This window comes from Sinocyclocheilus anshuiensis, unplaced genomic scaffold, assembly GCF_001515605.1.
Source record: "Sinocyclocheilus anshuiensis isolate Anshui unplaced genomic scaffold, SAMN03320099.WGS_v1.1 scaffold2565, whole genome shotgun sequence".
Classification (NCBI taxonomy): Eukaryota; Metazoa; Chordata; class Actinopteri; order Cypriniformes; family Cyprinidae; genus Sinocyclocheilus; species Sinocyclocheilus anshuiensis.
Window position 1 is genome coordinate 16,711 of NW_015544276.1, and position 26,445 is coordinate 43,155.

Genomic DNA, 26,445 nt, shown 5'->3' on the forward strand with positions numbered 1-26,445 from the left:
AGAGAGAGTGTGAGAGAGAGTGTGAGAGAGAGTGTGAGAGTGTGTGAGTGTGTGGACCTGATTTCTTGGAGAGCGTGGAGACGCCGCTGGACAGTGGGTATGTGTTGATCCAGCCCTGTGTGGCCTGCTGTCTGGAGCCCACAGCTGCGTCCAGACTGCTCCTGGAGTCCGTCACCGCCATCACAGACAGACTGTTCACCGACACGTCCTGAGGATCTGACAGCACACAACATCAGCATCATCATCATCGCATACATACATTACAAGCTGTTCAAACCAATGTTTTCTTTAAGCTGCGCACTTCTTCCACCGTGGCCGCGCAAAAGAAATAATGTGCCTCGCGAACGCATAAATGAGTTGGGAAAGCCATTTGCGAAAGCGAATTAATTGTAATGCTCTGGTAAACCGCTATAGAGTTGATATCGCTATAGAGTTAGAACCGATGAATGCGGTTTACAGGTTTCATAGAAAGAGAATGATGTGCGCCAAATGAGTCTCTGTAGAAACTGAATACTTTATTGGTTGTGGACAAAATAGCTCAAATCGAGAGCCAACGCAAACGCAATGACATGTGAAATAAAACCTCATCATGCATTAAAGAGTGGCTTGATTAAGTGCTAGAAATAGCGGATGATGGGCACAGAACGGTAACAAAATTCAGAGACATTTACAGTCACACACAGGTATATTGTGCAAACTGTACTTCATAGGGATAGTTAGATAGCTATAGAAGAATTCACGTTCACATTTTTTTTTTTTACTTACAGATCAGTTTAAATGCTTCAGTTTGTTTTCTATTCTATTCTATTCATGGGTTTCAGTCACGTGACTTTTTTTTTTTGTTGCGGCCGCCATCTTTAGGACCTTGCGTAGCCTCTCCTTGGTAATTGGAAACCAAAATAACACTTTACGAACAACGGAAAACAATGGTATTTAAAAAAAAAAAAAGGATTAGATCCTTATTTACTGTCAAGCGAACTGCTGACTCCACTAAAGTCTAGTGAAAACTTACCAACTTGACGTTTGCTGATAGGCTGTTTACATCTACCTCATACACAATCCCTCTCCGTACACTCAGGCCATTTTCAGTTAAAATTTCACCTGCTAAAGACTTGTCCATTGGCAGCACCCGGCCTGGATGCCTGCGTACTCACTTTCAGATTCTGGGCCGAATCAACCGGACCAGATGCGACAGCCGTAACTTGCCGACACTGCGGCATCCAAGCCGGACTCGGCCCGTTGCACAGCACGCCAGACTTGGCACAGTTGCATTTCTATATCTACTGTACTGTTCATTAATATTTCATTTAAAATTAATAACGTTACCTAGACAAAACATTTACTTTCATTTTAATTATATAGATTATAATACATAAATAACATGACTTAACAAATCTATAAACATCTCATTATTATGAAAGCAATTTTAAAGTCCATTAAATAACTAGCTTGACCAAGCTGGCAAAACAAGCAGCAAAACATTTCCAACATTGATAATAAATCAGCATATTAGAATGATTTCTGAAGATCATGTGACACTGAAGACTGGAGTAATGATGCTGAAAATACAGCTGCGCATCACAGAAATCAATTACTGTTTAAAGTATATTAAAATAGAAAACTTAAACTGCAATAATATTTCACAATATTATTTTGTGAAATAATATTCAGTATTTTTATCAAATAAATACAGCCTTGATGAGCATAAGAAACTTCTTTAATAAACATTACTGATCCCAAACTTTTGAATGGCAGTGTATTATACTGTAAAAAAAAAAAAAAAGTTTTCTCAGGTAACCTAAAATGTACATCATTTAGTCACGGGTCAAATTAAATACAAATAGCACATTAAACTTAAAAGTTGCACACTTTTTTGTGCACGCGCTGTACAGGTCTGGTATAAAGAATGTTTTTGCTCAGGTGGCCGAAATGTCCGCCCAACAGAGAAAAGTTTTGCCCGGCAAGAAAAACAATTAGAGGGAACATTGGTTCAAACGCTGTTCATGTAGGAGGCAGAACTGGGAGGAACCGTCAGTATTGTTGAGGTAACACACAATGAAAAATGTTTACTTTGCAATTATTCATGAAATTTACTAGCAATTTCAGGGTGAAAATTGTTTCAAAGAAACTGCAAGTAACACACTGAATCAAACATGATGTTTTGAATTATAAACATTATTATCTTGTAAAACATACTTCGATAATTTGTATTATTTACATAATTTAAAATATTTATACTATGAATTTAATACAATTAATGTATTTTATGAATTTAAAATAATTGTAATAATAAGTAATTTATTAATTATTTAATTAATGATTAATCTGATTAATTAATGAGTAAATTATTGTGTATGTATGCATTATTTATTAAAATAAATGTATTATTTATTTAAATATATTATTATATCAAGTCACATTAATTCAATATATCAATTAAAAAAAGTTCATAAAAACAATAAAAAATAAACTAAATAAAATACAATACAAGCAGCTTTGACATAATTGTAATGACAACTTAAAAAAAAAATGGATGAGTTTATGGATAGTAAAAAAAATATATAACAGGAACTTTTCTTTCAACAGCAATATTTTAGATTGCCTCCATATACATTTTAATTTTCATCATTTTAATAGCTTTTTACCATAACTACTCCTGTCACGTGACAAATGAGTTTGTAAACAACATACACTCTAAAAAATGCTGGGTTGTTTCAACCCAACTTTGGGTCAAATATGGACTAACCCAACATTTGGGTTAAAAATTTAATTTGAACCCAACAGCTCGCGGTTAGTCCATATTTGACCCAAAGTTGGGTTGAAACAACCCAGCATTTTTTAGAGTGTATGTTGTTTACAAACTAATTTTTTAGAGTGTATAAATATTCTAAGTAGCTTATCAATTAATTTGAGCCCAGAGAGAACTAAACTGTATTTTTTAGAGTGTATAAATATTCTAAGTAGCTTATCAATTAATTTGAGCCCAGAGAGAACTAAACTGTATAAGAATAAGGCAGGAGTCTGCTGAAGCTGCTTCATGTCACAAACTAAACAAACAGGCTGAGGTCTGAGCTGAAGATCACTGATGTGCACCGTGATGGGGTTTGTTCACCTGGTGGCACGAGCTGAGTGGCCGTGAGATATTTCTTATCCGACAGCAGACAGGCGTAGAACTTGATCATGATGCTGATGTCTTCGCGCAGGCGTTTCTCCGGCTGCGTGGGGAACCGTGGAGCCACACTGAACACACACAAACACAAGTTACATTCATTCTGCATAAGAAACCAAATCTGCCTCCTGTTTTGTGTTGATGTTCACACCTGAAGTAATCAAAGGCAGTAGAGTAGATCTTCTCTCTCAGGACGTTACGGATGGTGGAGTTAGTGACCACATCAGCGTGAAGAAGAGTGAGACTGAGAGTCAGCAGCCTAAAACACACACACACACACACACACACACACACACAACACACGATATGTACTAAATATGAAATACTAACCTTTTTTAATGACATGTTGTTTGTACTGACAGTTTTATATTATTTCACTATATGACAGGGTCGTAAATAAACAAGAGCTTGCATTAAAAATGCCACCAAAATTAACAAAAATGCACCTCAAAATCATTCAAGTGAGATGTGAAAATGAACAAAGTGTCGATTGCAGCATTACATTTAGATCTGGCTCATGTTGCATCAACCAATTACACACGCGTTTCTGTTTCTGCTTTGTTTTTCATGCGAAGACAACCAATGTAAAGTCTTGATTTTTGAATGCATAAAAAGCAAACTACATCATTACTCCAGTCTTCAGTGTCACATGATCTTCAGAAATCACTCTAATATGCTGATTTGCTGCTCGAGAAACATTTCTGATTATTATCAATGTTGAAAACAGTTGTGCTGCTTGTATTTTTATTTATTTTTTTGGAACCTGTGATACTTTTTCAGGATTCTTTGATATATAAAAAGTAAAAAAAAAAAGAACAGCATTTATTTAAAATATAAATCTTTTGTAACAATATGCACTACTGTTCAAAAGTTTGAGGTTAGTAAAAAAAAAGTTATTTCTTTTTTTTTAAAGAAATTAATACTTTTATTCAGCAAGGATGTGTAAAATTGATACAAAGTGACAGTAAAGACTTATATTGTTACAAAATATTTATATTTTAAATAAATGCTGTTCTTTTTAACTTTTTATTCATCAAATAATCCTGAAAAAAAGTATCACAGGCTCTAAAAAAATATTAAGCAGCAAAAACTGTTTCTAACATTGATAATAAATCAGCATATTAGTATGATTTCTGAAGATCATGTTCTTTTTTCTGCTTTTCCTGAAATAGATCTTTTTAGCAACATCAGTCCTGATCATAACTTTACATTAATTAATTTTCAGGTTTTTAAACACTTTAAATGCCAGTTTGATTACTTAATGCCACACATATAATAAATGCTTAGCATTTTTTTTTTTTTGCAGTCTTGGATAGGTCAATGATCAGCAACAGCATTAATTCTGATGTATTATTTTTTATGCAGTGTCAGATTTAAACAAAAAACACCAATACACCCACACATTTATAATTACATCACTTCAATTGGCCTTTTCTTTAGTAGAAGCAGAAAACTGGGAAATGCGAGTATTTGCTCCATAGGCCAAACATGAGAAAATAGTAAAAATGAAAATAAAAAAACGAAAAGGTTTTGGAGCCTTGCCAACAGAATAAAAGCCTGTTAACAAAGAATGCATGATTTCATGCTTAAATGGTGCTGGGATTATTGCATTTGAATGAGTTTCAATGGGGATATTTTTGTCCTTAAGAGCCTAAGTGTACCTATTTTTGTAGCAAGCGTAAAACAGGTTTAGGAAAGAAAATGAGGATAAAATATTAAAATTCCAATAAAAATATTTTTTTTTACCAACCAACACAGCTAAAATGGTTAATTAACATTTGTAACATCAATATATAGTTTATGTGGGATATTCATATTATGCAACTGTTGTATAAATGCATGTTTGCCACCTTTGAGCAGCATTAAACCATCTAAACATGCCATGTCAGATGCAGCATCTGTTCCACCTTTGCAGTGTAAAGATGACTTGTTGATGTTGATCAGATTTTATTGGTAACAGTCTATAGTATTCTGAATGATTGAGGTAATTGGTTAAATTTACATAAAAATACAACACAGATACATGTAATAAGTCAATAACACGCTTACAAAATAAATAAATCCAGGGGGCAAAAATTGCACTCTTTTAATGGGAGATTTCTGAACCTGCTAAATACTGCATGTACAGTATACAAAAACACAATTCACAAATAATGGTTAAATGGTGTAAATGGTGCTGCATGTGTTTAAAGCATCACCTGAATCGGGGTCCTATAGCAGCTACGTGGCGGTTCAGGCAGCTCTTGGGCCCGCCGACGCTGAGAGACAGCGCCCTCTGCAGGACGCCGGTGAAGATCTCCACCTGATCTGCACTGCAGTACTTGGCGATTTCAAATCTCTGCACTAGAAACTAAACACACACACACACAGTATGATAGGACAATACGAGGAATGTGATCATTCTGAGACAGAGTTTCAGAAAAATCCTCCAGCCCCTGCATGTTCTTTGGTTTCCAGCATATTCTGCATCTTCCTAACAGTGACTGTATGATTCTGAGATCCATATTTTCAAACTGAGAACAGTCGAGGGACTCATACAAACTATTACAACGGGTGAAAACATTCACTGATGAAGAAGAAACAAACATGATGCATAACGAGCCAGGGGGTGAAAACTTTCAAACAGGATGACTGGTGTAAACTCTTCTTATTTTGTTTAAAGATCTTTTTGCTTTTCCATTTAGTATGGCCCTTCAGAAGCTACATAAGATACTTACATGTTTCCCAGAAGACAAAACAGAAACAATTTACACCAATCATACTGTTCAAAAGTTTACACCCCCCTGGCTCTTAAAGGAATAGTTCAGCCAAAAATGAAATTTTGCTGAAAATGTGCTCACCTTCAGGCCATCCAAAATGTAGATGAGTTTGTGAACAGATCTGGAGAAATTTAGCATTACATCACTTTTTTTCAACTTTAAACCATTGCTAATGGCTAAAACACAATTCCACTATCCATAATAACGCTTCCTCCAGTGAAAAAGTGGTCTGGTCTGAATCAGGAGAGAAATCTGCACAGATCAAGCACTGTTTACAAGCCAAAACATCTCTAAACAAATATGTGAGTGAATTTTGATGTGAGAGACAACAGGAGATGGACTTTTTCACTGGAGGAAGCGTTAATATGCATTATGGACTCGTATTTTAGTTCAAAATGTCTTAATGCTGGATTTGTTACAGCTTCTGTCTTCTCCATATGTTAACTGATGGACTGGAGTGGTGTGGATTACTTGTGGATTATTGTGATGTTTTTATCAGCTGTTTGGACTCTCATTCTGACGGCACCCATTCACTGTAGAGAAGTGATGCAATGCTACATTTCTCTAAATCTGATAAAGAAACAAACTCATCCTAATCTTGGATGGCCTGAGGATGAGCACATTTTCAGCAAATTTTCATTTTGGGTTGAACTACTGCTTTAATGTAGTGTGATGCAATTTTTATGATCCCTCTTATTTAAAAAAAAAATGATGACAACTTTGCAGATTCAGCAAGGTATATGTAAACCTATGACCACAACTGTATATAAATAACATTGACTTGACTTGGTGTACACCGTATACATACTATATAAAGCATAAACAGTAAGAGTTTTATGGCAGTGTACGATTACAGACCTCAATCCAGAGCGAATGTGGCGTGACGTTGGGTGGACGGGGCAGCGGTTGACTCTCTTCTGAAGCAGCTAAAGGATCGGCCTCCGACTCCGTCTCTGAGAACAAGCCCATCTTCAGCTCGACGGTCATCTGCCAGGCGGCCGCCATCTCACGCATGAACTGCACACACATGCAATGAGCACTGTGATCTAAGAGCACGCCACACTGTTATAATCCAGACTTACCTGGACTTCAATCCCATCGCGGGCAGCGAGCAGCCACTCCCAGCAGGCGATGGCCGTCTCCATTCCCTGCTCAGTGAACATCTTCAGAGGAGACCAGCAGAGATGATGCAGCAGCTGAAGATCCCAATCTGAGACAGAGATGTTTGTGTGTCACTCAAACATGATCTGCATCCCAAACAGTCCATATGATCATCTGTGTGCTACCTTTAGTGCTGATAAGCAGCGCGGTCATCTTGAACATGTTCTGTGTGAAGGCATCTGAGTCTTTGGCATCCAGAGCATCACTCATCTGAGAAACCATCAGCTTGCTGAGGTTTGACTCACTGTGTGTCGCTTTGGCAAACTGAAGCATCCCAGCAACCTCAACATACACAGATACACTCAATCAATACATTACAGACACAAACATAAATCTCACAAAAACATATATCACCCCAATTAAGCCTTAAAGTAAGCCTTTTTAATACCTTTAAAACGATGATATATTCAACATATATTATTAAGCAGTACAGCTAATACTACCATAAAGTACAAATCCTTTGATGCTAAATATGAAATAAATTAACAATATATTATTTAAAATATTATTTAAATGACAGAATGATGATTGAGCATAATGAGAATGAGAACCTTTTTTTTTTTTACATTTCAGTAAGGAGAATTTTGAATAAAAGTGTGCATAACTCATAAAATTATTTTACAATGCATAAATAAATGTCTTAAATGCATCAATAAGTGCATAAATGTAAACAAAATGCATAAATAGTGCATAAATATCTAAATGAATAGATAAATGCATACATCTACAAATATGCATAAATAACTGCACAAATGTCTAAATGAATGCATACATCTAAAAAAAAGCATAAATGCATAAGTGCATAAATAAATGCATGAAAATTCATAAATGCACAAATAACTGAATAAACGTATAAATACATGCATAAATAAATATGCACATAAATAAGTCCATAAATAAATGCATAAACAAATCTAAAAATGCATGAATGCATTAATAAAGGCATAATTGAATAAATAAAAAAAATACGCAAAAATAAGTGCATGAATAAATTTTTAAATGTATGGATAAACTGCGCAAACGCACAAATAACTGCATAAATATCTGAATACATGTATAAATAAGTGCATTAGTGCATTAGAGCATAAATAAGTGCATAAAGCACATAAATGAACGAACACATAAATGAACTGCAAATAAACATAAATAAACTGCATAAATCAATAAATAAAAACCTAAACAAAATAAGTTTTTTTATCATAAAAAAAGACTTCATTTTCTTTATGCAAAATTATAAGAACATATAATTTCTTATTTCTTTCTTTTAATGTTTGGTGAAATATGAGTCATATGAAATATGTTCTCGTCAGTACTGGTGAGATTCACTCATAAACACCCTACTGAACGTGTTTACCTCTCCAGTGTAGCGATTCCGCAGGTTGAGCGATGCCATGAAGTTGGAGTAGTCCTTCTTCACACAGGTGGGCCGCTCCGTCAGCTGGGTAACCTGGGAATAATGGAAACTGACCAGTTAAAACATCCCACTACAAACATTACTAATGACATTTCTGACTAGAATATATCCATTCATCTATAAAGATATACTCTTATGAGCGTCAGGAGGAGCTGACCGCTCTACTGCGATGATAATAACATATACTGATTTATAAATGACAAATGAGTTACAGATGGAGCCAATGAAAGAAGTGAGGACAACAGTAACAGCACCAACCTGAGGAAAAGCTGCCTGGGGCGAGGGGGAGGAGCACACGACAGGCCACACCCACCAAACCCACCGCCAGCCAATCATAGCACACACACAGATGAGTTAGCAGAGATGGAATGATGTAACAGCACAAATAAAGTGAATGACAAAATATTGCCCATCACACATTTACACATGACATGCTGCAAAATAACATCAGAACACAAAGCATGCACAAAAACAACATTTAAAAGGTCCCAAAAATAAAAAGACAAACAAGAGCCAAATTGATATGAACACAACAGTGCTAATGAATATTCATAAAGCATGATTGCAGGGATAATCATTATCACACAGCTGAAATGCAGTGAGTGCGTTAGCTGGGATCACGTCTGAAATACCTGGTTAGTTTTAAGCTGTATATTGTGAAAAACATTCTTCACAATACTCATTGTTTCCAAGCAGCTTTACAGCAATTCATTCTGTTAATGACCTTAATGTGGACCTTAAAGTGCAGTGCATTGTGGGATACAATACCTCATACAGTATACTCTGTTATACTGAACTGTAGCAGGTATAGTAAATATAACAGGGCATCTGCTTCAATGCATACAGAAAATTCTCATCATAAATTGCTGTATGCATTATCTGCTAAAAGAGCTGTCAGGATTTAAGACATTATTACTGCAAAAATTATCTTCAAAGTTGCTTTGAAACAATGTGCATTATGAAAAGAGCTACGTAAAATTGGCTTGACGAATAAATAAAAATGAATATTTAAATTTATAGTAACTGCATAATTGTATAAATGCAAATTAATATTCAAAAAACATTATTTTAAAATAAGACTTTTTACATTTAGAATTGTGCTCAATTTTCAAAAATAATGTCAGTGCATATATAAATGCAATGAATAAATAAATGGATGTAAATTAATATAATGTTTTGACATTGAGATTTGTGTAAAAGTATGCTTAATTGTCAAAAATAATGTCATAATGTATACATAATTGCATAAATGCATGTACAAATAAATGCATATAAATATTAAAATATATTATTTATATTGCATAAGAATCATTTTTTTTACATTTATAATTATACGGTTAATTATCAAAAATAATGTCATAATGTATACATAATTGCATAAATGCATGTACAAATAAATGCATATTAATATTAAAATATATTATTTATATTACATAAGAATCAGGTTTTTTACATTTATAATTGTATGGTTAATTGTCAAAAATAATGCATGAATAACTGCATGTATAAATAAATGCATAAATGCATTAAAATAAGCAATTTGTGTGTTCACATGATGTACACATTCAGATGTTCTGTGAATCTTAAAGCAAATCAAGATGTTTTGAATTTAGTGGATTTGATTGAGCATGTGGGCTTTTTCTAAAACGATTGATGATTTTATTCCGATCCGCTAAAGACTCGCTACCGTCTTACCTTAATCTGGCCAAACACCTCAGTTACCATCTCAGTAACCATCTACCGTAAGAGTACAGCAGTGGTTAGCATCAGGACGCGTGTCTGTAACAGGGACTCAGGTCAGGTGCGTTTCTCACCCCCAGCGTTGTGCTTTGACGGTTGTATCCCGCGAAGCTGAGAATGCTCTCGGTAGCCATCGCCAAACCCGTGTGCTGAGACAAACCCGACAGCCAGTTCTGATGCTTGTTCAGATACTCCTGAGACGGACACAAACAGATTTTTTGAAAGAAATTAATACTTTAATTCAGCAAGGACGTATTAAATTGATCAAAAGTGACAGTAAAGACATTTATAATGTTACAAAAGATTTCTATTTCAAATAAATGCTGTTCTTTTGAATTTTCTATTCATCAAAGAATCCTGAAAAATAAAATGTATCACAGTTTCCACAAAAATATTGTGCAGCACAACTGTTTTCAACATTGATAATAATCTGAAATGTTTCTTGAGCAGCAAATCAGCATATTAGAATGATTTCTGAAGATCATGTGACACTGAAGACTGGAGTAATGATGCTGAAAATTCAGCTGCGCATCACAGAAATACATTACAGTTTAACATACATTCACACAGAAAACAGCTATTTTAAAATTGTAATAATATTTCACAATTTTTAATGTATTTTTGATCAAATAAATGCAGTCTTGGTGAGCAGAGGATACTTTTTTTTAAAACATTAAAAATCATACAGACCCCAGACTTTTGAACATGATTAATATATTATGATTAACATATTCATAAATCTTGGTATTTACATGGCACTCAAAGAACACCATAGTATTACTATAGCTGACTAATTTACAACTCCACACTACTCAAACTAACACTGCATCCAATTCACGAAGCCCATATGGTAAAATATGTCTGGTGAAAGTAAGCATCTGTGCACGCTTTTTGAGGCTAATATTATCCATCTGCTTTAAATGAACAGATTAATTTTTTTCAGTAGTAAAAAAATAAATAAATAAATAAAAACAAGAAATGTGCAGCTGAGGCTGCAACAGCAGTTTATAAATGTATAAACAAAAGTAATAATGAATTCTGATTCATTTAACAACATGCAAGCAGAAAATGACAGAAGTTTGTGAAAATGCTTTACCAGTGAAGTTTATAATAGTTTATAATAAAACAATCAGATTAAACAAATATGTATACATGTATATACCTTAAATGCAATGCATGTCACATTTTGGATAAAAAGCGCCTGCAAAATGCATGTTAAATGCATAAAACAATTTTTTTTTATAATAATTAAAATATGTATTTTAAAATAATTTTTCGTTGCTTTTTTTTCAGCAGAGCTTGTGGGTCTGTAAATGATGAGATAAGATAAGAGATAAGAGATAAGAGATAAGGATGGCCTGGTGAATGATAGGAATCAGACTCTAATCCAGGCTGTCTGCATGAATGCATGATCGTGCAACACATATGATCATAAATACCACATCTCAGACTCAAAGTACATACTCTTAGTGCACAGTATGCGACTTCTACTCACCTGGAGATGAGATTTGGTAACCGAAGCGGCCCATTTCATGGCCTCCTTCAAGATCTCTCCACAGCGGGCGGCAAAGTCCTTCACGATGCTCTGCACAAACACAAAAACCGTTTCAAAGCAGTGGACTCGGACTGAGCACATATCCTCGGCTCAGAAGCTGCGTCTATCTCACCTCTCGCGCCTCATGCGTGTCTGGGACCGTTATTCTGTACGGAGTGTCGGGAATGTCGTAGTACGGCTGGTCCTTGTGGATGTCCTGTATAACAGCAGGTTGAGTTAAGAGACTGACGTGTGAGAGTGTAAATGCTAGTAATACTGGTCATGCATGTGCTGATTTCTGGATGTTTGCTGTACTGACGGCGCTCAGGGACAGAGACAGAGTCTGCAGGATGTCCAACATGGTCTTCAAAACTCTTCCACTCCACAGAAGATGAGGAAACCTAGAGGACAAACACGGATTTGAGAGATTTGAGCTTTTAATATTATTGTATATGACTATATTATTATAATAATAATTATTATTATTATTACTACTACTACTACCTATTATTATTATTATTATTATTACTACTACTACCTATTATTATTATTACTACTACTACTACCTATTATTATTATTACTATTATTATTGCTACAACAACAACTACTATTATTATTTTCTATTATTATAGTTGTTATTATTAATATTATTAATGTTCAATTACAAAAATTAAATCGATAAAGAAATTACTATAGCAATACTACTATTGTAAATAAAATACAAAAAAATGAGCATTTAATAATAATAATAATAATTGTTGTTGTTGTTGTTGTTAGATTACAATAAAAAATAATTAAATATAGCAATTAAAATCTGGTAATAAAATACCACTAAAATGAGTATTTAATTAGTATTATTGAGTATTATTATTATTATCATTATTATTACTACTACTACTACTATCTATTATTATTAGTAGTAGTAGTAGTAGTATTAATTATTACTATTATTATTGCTACAACAACAAAAGCAATTGTTATTTTCTATTATAGTTGTTATTATTAATATTATTGATGTTAAATTACAAAAATTAAATCGATAAATAAATTACTATAGCAATACTACTATTGTAAATAAAATACAAAAAATGAGCAAAATCTGGTAATAAAATACTACAAAAATGAGTATTTAAATGTAAAATAAACAACTATTATTATTGTTATTAATATTATGAATTTCAATAAAGCAATATTTTACTATAGCAATAATATTACTGTAACAAAAATAATAAAAAAAAAAAATACTACTACTGTTGTTTTTGTTCAATTACAAAAATCAGTTAATAACGATATATTTTATTACAGTAATACTACTATTGTTATAAAAAAATATTTGTATTTAACGAGTATTTATTAATAATAAGGTTATTTTACAGAACAACAGTAAAATGACAATACTAATATTTATGTCCGTTTTAATTTCTTTACTTTTATACATTCAACCACAGAGCTTTTATTTTGGCGGCAAACTGCAGGGAGACCTTAAATCTTAAAACATATTTATATACAATTCTCATTACTAGTTTGGGAAGATGTTTGGTGCATTTTGCATTTTCATAAGCAACAAACTTTGTGTGAGAAGCATTCAGAAAAGCACAACAACTACACGGACCTCACAAATATTGGGTGAAATTGTTCAGTTTACATCACGAGTGATGCTTCCTATGCTGTCTAGGTCGGGAGTTCGAGAACTAGAGAATGTGTGGATAACGTTACGTTTCTGCGAGTCCTGAGAGGTATTTATCTGCCACCCTGCGGATCCTCTTGTGGGTGTGGTTAAAGTTGACCAATAGGAACTGAGCGTGGCGCTCCAGCTCCTCCTCGTGCTCTTTAGTCTTGGGCTGAAACAGCAATCAATGCGACTGTCAATAATGAGCGATCAATAATGCATTCAGTTCAGTGCTGAGAGATCCTTCAAACGCTCGACTCACTTTCTCAGCCATCATCTGCAGGAAAACCTCGAAGACTTTATCACCCACACAAATCACACACTGCATCATGCCTGCATACCAAGAGAGAGACACTTATTTGCAACGATATCGCTTTGACAAAGTTAAGCATCAGAAGAGTGTTCTTTACTTGGCCATGAAGTTTCCTGAAGATCATGTGATTAGACTAGACTCACGATCCTTTCTTTCTTGTATGTGAGCTTCAAAACTAAGATTCGCTGAACACTGTCAGAGTCTCCACATGTTTCCATTCATTTCCTCAAACTGGTTCAATCTGTCCATTTCAATTAAATGACTCAAAACTTGATTCAGTGACTTGTTTGCATCTTCTTTCAAATTCTTGGACATCTCTGTATTGAAGAATGAGAATAAGAACAGTGCTGTCTCTGTGTTGTTTATAATAATAATAATAATGCAAGTAAATCTTGCGTCACATGATCTTCAGAAATCATTCTAATATGCCGATATGCTGCTCAAAAAACATTTATTATTATTATTAATATTTAAAACAGTCGAGTAAATTTTTTTCAGGATTCTTTGATGAATAGAAAGATCCAAAGATCATTTTTTTACGGTTCAAAAACTTTTGACTGGTAGTGTAGATATAAATAAATACATATGATTCTTCATGTACGCTTAATGAAAAACATAGGCTACTTTGATTAATTGCAACTAGATTTTTGCTTCTTGCCGTAAACATTTTTGAATCTACTAAAATCAACAACATTAAATTCTGTCATGTTTCTGACCTGATTTGTCTTTCTGGATGGCTTTGTCCTCAAAGTATCTGAACATCACCTGGAAGCGGTCGGCATCATTCGAGTGCAGCATCCTGAGGAAGAGAAAGATTAATACACAGAGAGAGACGCACAGATAGGGAAATGATGCATGAAATCACCACAATGAGACGAGCTGGAGGAAGGAAAGCGTCTCTAACCTCATATACTCCAGCCGGTACACAGACAGCAGGTAAGTGCACATGGCAAAGTCGAGTTTATTGATGAGGGCGGCGGCTTCAGGTGACGGATCCAACAAATTAATGATGGTGCTGCGCAGTTCACTTAACTCCGCCTTCAAAAGGAGATCGGTAACACTTCATTTTGATATTCCACTAACTATAAGCAACATTGCTACTACATGTCAGCTAGCAGTCAATAGAGTATTAGTAGACTGTCTGCTCACACTTTATTTTGATGGTTCCTCAACAGACCTTGTAGTAACTATAAATAACTTTGCAACTACTTATTCTACTAACCCTAACCATTGCATAACAGTCTACAAATACTCTAATGAGAGTTAGCTGACATGCAAGGTTTCTTATAATTAGTCCACTTTAGACATTCGACTATCGAAATAAAGTGTAACCAGGAGATTTTTTAACAAACAAAATACAAGCCATGTACAGAAACTATTATATACTGTATACTGCATGCTATTTTTGTAAAATTGCATGTAAAACCGTATGCAAGGATAAAGTGGTTCGCAACATTGTTGTCACATGATCGAAACACGTGGCATGTTCAGTCAATGGCACCCAGTTAATTTCTCAGAAATAAATTTGGTTGCTTTGCATTTTTGATCAATTTTTCTTATAAAACTGTTGGGAGTTAAATCAAATTTTTTTTGAGCAAAAGTCTGTCTCGTACACTGGACGCGACAAAGCGACCGTTGAAAATCATTTGAAATTTGTATCAATACGTCATGAATCAACATTGGCTACCAGAAATCACTTACCCCACCTTTAAAGGGATCGTTCACACAAAAAAAAATTTAAATTCTGTCATCATTTTCTCACCCTCAAGTTGTTCCTGAGTTTCTTTTTTTCTGCACATAAGAAGATATTCTGAAGAATGCTGGTAGCCAAACAGTTGACGGTAGCCATTGACTAATATAGTATGGAAAAACACATACTATGGAAGTCAATGGCTACCGCCAACATTTTGGTTACCCACATTCTACAAAATATCTTCTTTTGTGCTCAGCAAAGAAAGACACTCATACAGGTTTGGAATAAATTCAGGGTGAGTAAATGATGTAAGAATTTTAATTTTTGGGCGAACGATCCTTTTAACTAGAGCCCGACCGATATATCGTTTAGCCGATATTATCGGCCGATATGAGCCTGTCGCCGATATACCGGTATCGGCTAATATGCCAACGATATGAACATTTTTTTTACAGAACATATATATGCAGATAAAATGCTTGAAATTGTGTAATTACTTCGTTTGTCCAGCAGAGCGTGCTCCATTGTTTGCTACTGGCGACCTGGATGAAACGCTTTAAAGCTTAAGTCTATGGAAAAACATTGAAACTTTGAATGGCCATATCTTCGTAAAGGCGCAGCGAATCCGCACCAAATTCGGGGGATCCCTTCAGCTCGAGGAACCCTCTCAAAGGCGAATCGAGTGTACGTCTAGAGGCCCTCTTTCGAATGAGACCACCCCCGCATCGATAGCCCCCGGGGTTCGGGAGTTACGGGTGGTTAAATTCATGGCCCAGCGCCGACCGATCTAGCGATCCCGGGGGGCTATCAACACGCAGAGGGTGGCGTTCGAGAGGGCTCCTTCAGCTGAAGGGATCCCCCGAATTTGGTGGAGATCCCCCGGCGCGTTCGCGAGATCATGACACCAGCCAACACTTTCACTTCAGTAAGGAGCTCTCTTGTTCAGGCAGCAGCATTCAAGCATTGGCTTATTCGACCCTAAGTGCCCTGCGAAGTGGACTTCACATGCTATTCCGCCATGATTCCAGTTCCAAGGGAACGTACATGTTACATTTAAAGGGCATTAAAGTGTGCAAGACGTGAATTTATATTATATATATATATATTATATTATTTACAGAGGTATATTATATCGATATCAGCCTTTTTTTTACTCCCTAATATCGGTATCGGCCCCAAAAAACCCATATCGGTCGGGCTCTACTTTTAACACCTGGAGGCTGTAAAACAGCACTGAGACAGTGAGAGATCGTTGGGATACCGGAGTAACCGTGTCGTTCTTCAGAGCCGAGTTGTACTGGAGCTCTGAACGCAGCGGTTCTCCACTGGGGAACGTGAGCAGTGGAGATTTTGTGGCGATTTCACACACTCCCTCGTACCATTCCTCAGGCCACAGACCTAAAACACACACAGACACAATCCTGTAGAAATACTCTCTCCTCAGGTTATGAGATCTTACTACAGCAAACCGTACACGAGACTGTGCATGTGGTGAATTCATGCTTAAATGCTGTCAGTGATGCTGATTTTTTTTATTCCTTACCAGAACCTTCCACAGCAAATCCCATGACCACAGAATAGAGCCAGAAATCTCTAAAGAGCTTCTGAAGGCGAGGTTTGGCCTCTTTAATGGGAGGCAACCGGCGGGTCAACTGCATACAATCGAACACAAGACACAATTAATTTAACTTTAAATTTAGGAACATTATGAGTCCATATCACTAAATGCATCTACTTTTCCCTCAGAGTATAAATATATGTCAGTTTTTCCAAAGCAAGATTACATGACATTTCTTCAATCCACTGAGTGCTTTTCCATGCACTTTTAGAACTAAAATCTATAAGCTTACATTTACTAAATTTGCTAAAGTTAAACATCCAATTTAGCCTCCAAGGAAACACCCTCTTCAGTCAGATCACAGATCATATCAAGAACTTTTTCCAGAGCAACTGCAACTCCCTGCATACAATGAAATGGTGTGCCAGTTTCCTCAATAGATTTTATACAGTTGTCAGGTATATTAGGATAAAAGCTATGCAGTGTAACTACGGTAATATAAGTCCTAAGAGGCCATTTACAGTGTATTTGTATTAATTTGCACCTAGTGTTAATGTATTGAGTGCATATCAAGGGTTAATTGAGTCAGATGAAGGTATGTGAAGACTGTTTGAACTCGCTGCTGTTTGATCAGTGAAGAGCCACTTCAAAGTCCAGCTGGAGAACGAATCCACAAACAGACCGTCCACACACACAAAAACACAGAGATTCCAGAGGGACAGAGCAGGTAAGCAGCACAAACTAGCATAAAAGATTTCATAAGACTGTTGACACTGGTGTGATATTTCTGAGATCAAGCTAAGGAAGTAACCAAAGGCAAAAATGTAACAATCATTGAAAAGCACTGAAAAAATTTATTGATTGTTCTGGATACTGGGTGTCCCCATAACTGTCTATAGTGGTCACAGCTTAGGATTTACTTCATTTACAAGTCACTTTGGATCAGTGTTGTTATTGTTAACAAAAATTAGTAATATTGAGAAAAAAATAAATAAAATAAATTTAAAAAATGAAATGAATATTAAATAGGTTTCCTTGCCAGCTAACTAAAAATAGTAGTTGAAGCATGAAAACTGAAATAAAAACAACAGAAAATAAAAAACTAACTATAAAAAAAACATGTATAAAACAAACTGAAATTAAAATGAATACTAACAATATTAAAAATAATAAAATAAATTAAATTGTAAAAAACACCATAACAGTATATTAATGTGGTATTATTAAATTAACACTACTGTGGATAAAAGCATCTGCTAAATTAATAAATGTAAATGTTTACATGGCATATGAGCATTGTGTGCTATATTTCAGAGAAATGTCTGTGTAATATATATGTACATTTGTCAATCGTTCAGTATTCCCATGTGTGCGTGTTTCCATAGGATGTGGTTCGTTCCAGTTATAGTTGTAGCCTCTCTCCTGAGCAGCCCCGCTCTGGCTGGAGTCAAAGACCTCAGCTCACACTTTGACGGAAGTGAGAAGGAAAAGTTGGTGGATGCCCGTGGACTTTCTCCAAATGGAGAGAACACAGACATGGAGTCCATTCCTCTGGACTTCCATCGGGAGAATACAGTCACAAATGACCTCCCTCTGGAAGGGCTGGAAGATGAGGACTACATCGACTTCGATAAGATCTTGGCGGAGGGTGAGGATGACTATAGTGAAGGTGACCATATAGACGAGATTTCCACTCCTGCTCCTGACCTGGACCTCTTTGGGGAGCCCAGTGACCCCAAAATACGCCGAGCACGCCTGTTGCGGCTCTTCCATGGGCGAACTCGTCTGCAGCGCATCAACGTGGTCAACACCCGCTTCGGGTGCCGGCTTTATCGGAAACTGCGCAATCGACTTAACCAGACGGACAACATTCTGCTCGCTCCTGTCGGGATCTCCATTGCGATGGGCATGATGGCTCTGGGAGTCGGCCCAACCGCTCACGAACAACTCTACCAAACTCTCGGATTTGCTGAATTTGTCAATGCCAGCACTCATTACGATAACTCGACCGTGCACAAGCTGTTCCGCAAACTCACGCACAGGCTCTTCCGACGGAACTTCGGCTACAACTTACGCTCCGTTAATGACCTGTACGTGAAAATAAACATCCGCATACAGGAGGCTTTCCGTAGCAATGCAAAGACATACTACTTCGCCGAGCCGCAGTCTGTGGACTTTGCCGACCCCGCCTTCCTTGTGAAGGCCAACCAGCGCATTCAGAAGATCACCAAAGGTCTGATAAAGGAACCGCTGAAGAGCGTAGACCCCAATATGGCAGTGATGCTCCTGAACTACCTTTACTTCAAAGGTGAATCGATTCTAGCCTATTCAAAGACTGAAACTCTTTAGGACTAATGGTTTAATCCTTCATTTGAATAATCTGCCCTCAATCCTAGAGCAAAGAATAATGTACTATGTGAAATGCTTTGTGTACTACCATTGAGTTCAATATTGAGCATTCAGTTTGATCTTAGCCTGACTAAATAGACCAGCATCTTGACTAGGTCAACCGAACTTCATGGCTGTGCTGGTTCGCCAATTTGACCTGCACCAAACCAACATAAACCAGCACAATTACAGCCTAAGCTGTAGTGATGTGTCGTTCGCGATCAAGCCGGCTCTAAGAGCCGTTTCTTTGTAGCGAACGAGAAGAGCCGACTCCCGTCAGGGAAAGCCGAATCTTCAACCGTAGCCTTCTATTTCAGGCCAATTTAGCAATTGTGAATGGTTTGTGTGTTGATAAGCAATTTTTTATTTAGTGTTCTCAAAAGCCTTATTTTTATGCATTTTTTCGTTACAAAAAAAAAACACATGCGGCTAATCACATGGGAGGACAGACTAGGATCATACCATTATGTGAAAGAAGGAATGGTGACACAAGCTCTGAAGATAGCGAGTGTAGTGGTACAGGCCAGGTACACAGAGCGACAGAGAGAGACGGGGGAGCCGGATTTAAACGCAAGCGCATTGGTTAAGGTAATGGTAGGAAGACACTGCATTGTTGCAACATCGGTCCCCTCAGAGAGAGTCTTTTCTCTCAGGACAAATAATCACAGAGATGAGAAATCGCATCAGCACATCCAAGCTGAAGCATCTGATATGTCTGAATGCCAACCTGCACTAAAGACTAAAGTGTTATTATTCAAGTTTTATTCAAATGTTAAATAATAGTATATGTGTAATTTTTTGTTTTGTAACGAAATAAAAGCATAAAAATAAGGCTTTTATGAAAACACTGAATAAAAAATTGCTTACCAACACAGAAACCATTAACAATTGCTAAATTGGGCTAAAATATAAGGCTCAGAGTGATACTAAATGAAGAGCCATTTGGGAGCCGTAAGAGTCAGCTCTTCTAAGGGAGCCGAGCCAAAAGAGCCGAATCTTTGAAAAGAGCCGAACTTCCCATCACTACTAAGCTGGTCTTTTCAACAGGGAAACCTGTAGATCAGTGACGCCAACCCTGCTCTTGGAGGGCTACCTTACTTCAGACTTCAGTCACAACCCTGCCCAAAACACTTGGCCGTAATCTTCTACTACTCTTGAGCACATTGATTAGCTGGTGAATAGGATCTTCTGTCTCAAGCAGGGGTGTCCACTCCCACTCCTGAAGGGCCAATGTCCTGCAGAGTTTAGCACTACCACACCTGCCTGGACGTTTCTTTTGATGCTGAAGACCTTGATTATCTAGTTCAGGGGCCAGTTGCATAAACATAGACATTATGTTAAGACTGTGTCTTACAAACTAGTTTGACCAACTAGCAGTTAGCCAAGGGGTAATCAGTCTTATTTTTTGGATTCACATTAGACCAATCTACTTTTTTGTAACTGACTTTAAAAAGTTATGACCAGACTTAGATGACTAACTTTTTAAGACTAGTCTAAGCCGTTTACGCAACCCGCCCCAGGTGTGTTTAATGAGGGTGAGAACTAAACTCTGCAGGAAGATGCCCTCCGGAAGCAGGACTGACTACCCCAGCTGCAGATATTTGGTGAATAGGAACTTCTGTCTCAACTAGGGGTGTCCAATCCTGCTCCTGAAGTGTCCATTTGCTGCAGAGTTTAGCTCTAATACATGTGCCTGGAAGTTTCTTGTGATCCTCAAGATCTTGATTAGCTAGTTCAGGTTTCATTAATGAGGGCGAGATCCAAACTCTGCAGGAAGATAGTCCTCCGGGAACAGGGCTGACTACTCCAGCTGTAGATTTTTAGTGAATAGGAACTTCTGTCTCAACCAGGGGTGTTCAATCTTGCTCCTGAAAAGTCAGTGTCCTGTAGAGTTTAGTTCTAACACATGTGCCTGGAAGTTTCTTGCTATCCCGAAGACCTTGATTAGTTGGTTCAGGTGTTTTTTAAGCCATCTACACGCTGCATGATTTTAGCAATCCTATAAGATCATTGCAAATCACACTGTGCGACATGGATCTGATAAACTTGGGTACGGACATGCATGCAGACTGTATGATGACGACATCTATTGACTCGTGCGCTACGACAAACGTTACTATAGAAGAATAAAATGTCATCAGCATGCGCTAGTGGTAAACAAAAAGAGCATGATGAATCACACTTTGGCAGTTGTAGTTTTTATATGTACTGAAAAAAGTGGAAGCGGCGAAAGAGGAAGGGATAAGAGCTTGAGGTAAGCAGTTTTAAGTTTTGGCGCCGTGTCGCGTTGATTTCATGTCACATTTTTATTGGCTGGTCAGTAAACGTGGGTCGTAGCACTTTGATGATCATGCTGAATTTCTGACAGTGTCAGAAAATGATCATAGGCTATCTTTGATCACAAGTCCGTGACAACGCTCGTCTTTGAGCCTCTCTCACTGTACGACATAGGACGAACATTTAGGAGCCACGATCACAGAAATCGCCACGATTGTTTCACAGTGCCAATCTTTCATCTGGGACAGCCGAAAATCGTGCAGTGTGTCTCGGGCTTAATGAGGGCAAGAACTAAACTAAGCAGGAAGATGGCCCTCCTGGAGCAGCACTGACTACCACAGCTGTAGATATTTGGTAAACCGGAACTGTTGTCTCAATCAGGGGTGTCCAATCCTGCTCCTGGAGAATCACTTTCTTGCAGAGTGTAGCTCCAACACATATGCCTGAAAGTTTCTAGTGATCCTGAATTCATTTGCTGTTTCAGGTGTGTTTAATTAGGGCTAGAGCTAAACTCCGCTGGAAGGTGGCCCTCCAGAAACAGGACTGCACACCCCTTCTTTAAACAGATTAGAATTCATAAGGAATAATATCACATACAACTTTGAAATAACACAACCTTATGTTTTCACTGGTACAACAAACGCAGGTACGTGGGAGCAGAAGTTCCCGAAGGAACTGACACACTACCGGCAATTCCGTGTCAATGAGAAAAAGCAAGTGCGTGTACCCATGATGCAGAACAAAGGAAGCTACCTGGCAGCGGCCGATCACGAGCTCAACTGCGACATACTGCAGCTGCCCTACACCGGAAACATCAGCATGATCATCGCTGTTCCTCAGAAACTCTCTGGAATGAGATCCCTGGAGCAGGAGATCTCCCCAACTCTGATCAATAAGTGGCTTAACAACATGACCAACAGGTAAAGCACTAGCCGTAGGTGTGAGACTAAGTTACAAACAAGTCAGCAAGGCACTTTAATGTCCCTGACTCAATGACTTGAAGTGCTTAAGATGATTTAACATGAAGTTAGACAAGTTCCTGGATCGATATCCTTGTTGCTTATGGAACAACACTGCTATCAACCTCTTAGATACTAGAGTTAAGTTCAGGGTTAACCAGTATTACCCTATAATTTCCCTGAATTTCCACTTTTAGTGGTACTTTATGGTTTGGAATATATTTGGTCTTTGGTTTACAGTTAGAGGTTAGTGTTAGAGCTTGATAAGAATGTTGATCCAGAAATACTTCCTACTCAGCTAAATCATTCTCCAGTTGTCTTTTTGGCTTTGCATGGTCTTAAAATCTTTCTCTGGTAGGACTCGTGAGGTGGTTTTCCCTCGGTTTAAGCTGGAGCAGAACTATGACTTGATTGAGCACCTGAAGGAAATGGGCTTGACGGACCCGTTTACTGAAAAGGGTGACTTTTCCCCAATGACTTCCGAGAAAGTCATCATCAACTGGGTAAGAGAAGAACTGACAAATTCAACTCATAACTTGTTCAACACCTTCTGTTGTGTCGAGAGCACTTTAGGTCGCCTACGCCTAATCTCCTACAAAAACATACTCTTTGACCTTTCATTGCACCATCATAACCTTCTTTCCTGCAAACCTCCTTCTCTTCTCTCTCAGTTTAAGCATCAGGGCACCATTACAGTGAATGAAGAAGGTACAGAGGCCGCAGCAATGACAAGTATCGGATTCATGCCTTTATCAACACAGACACGATTCATCGTGGACCGCCCCTTCCTCTTCCTCATCTACGAGCATCGCACGGGCTGCGTTGTGTTCATGGGACGTGTGGTAGACCCTTCACAGAGTTAAACAGATGCACATACACAATACAGCCATGCAATGGCCGATGCATCACTGTATAACAATGAAACTAAAGCGTTAGCCAAATAAGCGGATGAGAATGATGGTTATTTTGTTTTATCAAGTAAAGTGAGTTTTGTAAAGAAATGCTAGTGAAATTTAAATACTGATTTAATCAACTGATAAACATCTGTGTATTTTTGAAGCAGAATGTGTTGTTAAATAAAATAACTCAGAGGACTGGATTACTGAATTAATCTGTTTAAAGGGTGAATAAAAACAACGCTCGAGTACACCAACAACATGGCAGAACATTTTGCAAGCCAAGTAAATATTTGTCAGAGAAGTTAAAAGTCTAACCACAGGCACTCAAGATCTAATTACAATTTCTAGACAGACACATGAATAATGAAGCATCCAACAAGAGCAGAAAGAGCTCTTGCATTTGCATTTATACAAAAAAACAGTATCTCATTACAAAAAAGAAGCAAGATTGATCTTACTTTTTGTAGACAAAATCTTTGATTAGTTTATGTATGTACGAAAAATTTACTTTGATATTCAAAAGCATGCAAGTCATAAGAGAGCTCATAAATCATTTAAAGGGACTGAACAGGAAAACATTTTTCCTTTCCATTAACATTTGCATACTATATCCGATGTAAAACAGGCCAAGAAGAAAATATTGCTTTTTATTTTTGTTTCAATGTGATAAAGAACTCAGTAATCACATTTGTCAAAGTTACTTACCAAAATACTTATACAATTTAATAGAAAACTAAAAATATATGTAATATTTATATTTAAAAGCAATTTTCTTTATAGCCTTTAAATATTATAATAAATATAATTTATAATATTATAATTTCATATTATTTATAATATTGTAATTGTAATATTATTCTATTAAATGACATTAAATAAAGTGTATTGAATATTTTGTTAATACAGAATAATTAAATTTTAATTCCAAAAGCATAATTTATGCTTGCAGCACCTCCCCTTAAATAAAATGCATATAAAAGAATGAAATGAGATTCTGCTGTTTAAATACTGTGAGTGTGTGTCTGTGTGTCTTACCACAGCGATTACAGGGATGAGGACGCCTAGATTACCAGCACTGCTGGACGCCTAGAAAATAAAATAACTAAATTAAAACAACATTCAAGACACACTGAAACATTCCAGAATTCTATTTGTGACCTGGAGCACAAAAGCAGTCTTAAGTCGCTGGGGTATATTTGTAGCAATAGCCAAAAATACATTGCATGGGTCAAAATTACTGATTTTTCTTTTACACCAAAAATCATTAGGATATTAAGTAAAGATCATGTTCCATGAAGATATTTTGTAAATTTCCTACTGTAAATATCTCAAAACTTCATTTTTGATTAGTAATATGCATTGCCAAGAACTTCATTTGGACAACTTTAAAGTCGATTTTCTCTATACTTAAGATTTTTTTGCACCCTCAGATTCCAGATTTTCAAATAGTTGTATCTCGACCAAATATTGTCCGATCCTAACAAACCATACATCAATGGAAAGCTTATTTATTCATGTGATGTATAAATCTCAATTTCGAAAAATTGACACTCAAGACTAGTTTTTTGGTCCAGGGTCACATTTTTTAATAACTGTAAGTGTAGAGCCAGACTGCAGGTCAAACACAGACTGACTTTGAGGGCCGGTCCTTTATCACTGGCGCGTTCACTGGCTCTCTTGCCCTCCAGGCCGAGCTGAACGAACAGCTCCAGCAGATTGACCAGAAGCTCGTCCACCAACTGCTCCCCCTGCAGGTTAGCCGCGATATTAGCCAGGGCGTTTATCACAGCTAGAGAGCAGTGCCTGCACAAACACACACGCTTTATATTAAACCACCACCAGAGACACACTGGAAGCAGATTTAATAAATTAACAGCACAGATGTAAAATATCATGGAGATATTGTAACTTTCAGAACGTTCACTAGGGCTGCGACGATAAATCGATTCGATTTTGCGAATGCATCGCGATTCTCTCTGGAATCGATTCTGAGCTATATTAGTGAAAGCCAAAATTATTAGTAGTAAAATTATGCTGATACACAAAGGTAATTTACATAAATTCAAGAAAAGTTCATTAATAAGTACATACACTCACTATTATTAATTTAGAACATAATTTTATAATATTGTAATTTTATGATTTATAATAATAATATTTTTTTATTATTTTATTAAATAGCATAAATGTTGTATTAAAGGTCCCATATTGTCAAAACTGAAATTTCCTGGCTTTTTTCAAAGCACAAAAAGAATGAAATGGGAATCGGCTTCATAAATGCACACATACAGAAATCTAAAAATACACTGTTTATTTTTTTGCAATTAATTAAATAGCCTGTTTAATTATTCTTATTCGAAAGCTCAGAGCAAGGCTGGAAAATGGTAATGAAAAACTAAATTATGACAGTTTTGGTGCAAAAAAACCTTGACAAATATTATGACTGGACTTAAAGAAAACAATAAAAAGCTACAATAGCATAAAGTTTCTCGTTTCAAATGTTAAAATGCCTGAAACTTCTTCAGATGCTATTAAGCATTTCTCAGACACTACCTGATGCAGTTTTATGCATTCAGTTTAAGTATGCACACACACACACATAAAAAAAAACACAAATCACACACTGTCTGTTAAAAAACAAATTATACCGGCTCCATTTTTCAGATCAAGATCAGTGATTAAAATTAACCCACCAAATGCAGGTGAAAAAAAACAACCATGGTGAATAAAATATACACTCACTGCAAAGTTAATGATCCAGTAATTTACCGTAGTTAATTTAGTAGTAATTTACTGCCATATTCATGGTAAATGAAAGAAATAAGATTTAAATGAGCCTTAATACAATAATAATTCAATCAATTGTATAAAATATATATATATATATATATATATATATTTTTTTTTTTTA

General features: G+C 36.5%; 2 protein-coding genes across 2 annotated transcripts in view; one reads left to right on the forward strand and one right to left on the reverse strand.

Annotated features, from left to right (window-relative positions):
* LOC107698013 (phosphatidylinositol 4-kinase alpha-like) overlaps positions 1–26,445 on the reverse strand; it is a 46,131-nt gene that overhangs the window by 5,404 nt on the left and 14,282 nt on the right. The window contains exons 16-35 of the mRNA XM_016498920.1: positions 25,169–25,510; positions 24,570–24,620; positions 16,997–17,105; positions 16,715–16,851; positions 14,665–14,798; positions 14,477–14,559; positions 13,710–13,780; positions 13,495–13,619; positions 12,097–12,178; positions 11,911–11,994; positions 11,739–11,828; positions 10,318–10,437; positions 8,444–8,536; positions 7,215–7,371; positions 7,011–7,138; positions 6,787–6,945; positions 5,368–5,519; positions 3,321–3,428; positions 3,113–3,240; positions 58–216 (exon numbers count right to left, since the gene is read on the reverse strand). Of these exons, the coding sequence (XP_016354406.1) occupies positions 58–216; positions 3,113–3,240; positions 3,321–3,428; positions 5,368–5,519; positions 6,787–6,945; positions 7,011–7,138; positions 7,215–7,371; positions 8,444–8,536; positions 10,318–10,437; positions 11,739–11,828; positions 11,911–11,994; positions 12,097–12,178; positions 13,495–13,619; positions 13,710–13,780; positions 14,477–14,559; positions 14,665–14,798; positions 16,715–16,851; positions 16,997–17,105; positions 24,570–24,620; positions 25,169–25,510 (2,512 nt within the window). The remainder of the gene's footprint in view (positions 1–57; positions 217–3,112; positions 3,241–3,320; positions 3,429–5,367; positions 5,520–6,786; positions 6,946–7,010; positions 7,139–7,214; positions 7,372–8,443; positions 8,537–10,317; positions 10,438–11,738; positions 11,829–11,910; positions 11,995–12,096; positions 12,179–13,494; positions 13,620–13,709; positions 13,781–14,476; positions 14,560–14,664; positions 14,799–16,714; positions 16,852–16,996; positions 17,106–24,569; positions 24,621–25,168; positions 25,511–26,445) is intronic.
* Positions 17,658–23,786, forward strand: LOC107698014 (heparin cofactor 2-like). Its single transcript, XM_016498922.1, has 5 exons — positions 17,658–17,738; positions 18,397–19,319; positions 22,323–22,596; positions 22,994–23,138; positions 23,307–23,786. Exons 2-5 carry the CDS (start codon positions 18,398–18,400, stop codon positions 23,496–23,498), a joined length of 1,533 nt encoding a protein of 510 aa, XP_016354408.1. The 5' UTR covers positions 17,658–17,738; position 18,397; the 3' UTR covers positions 23,499–23,786.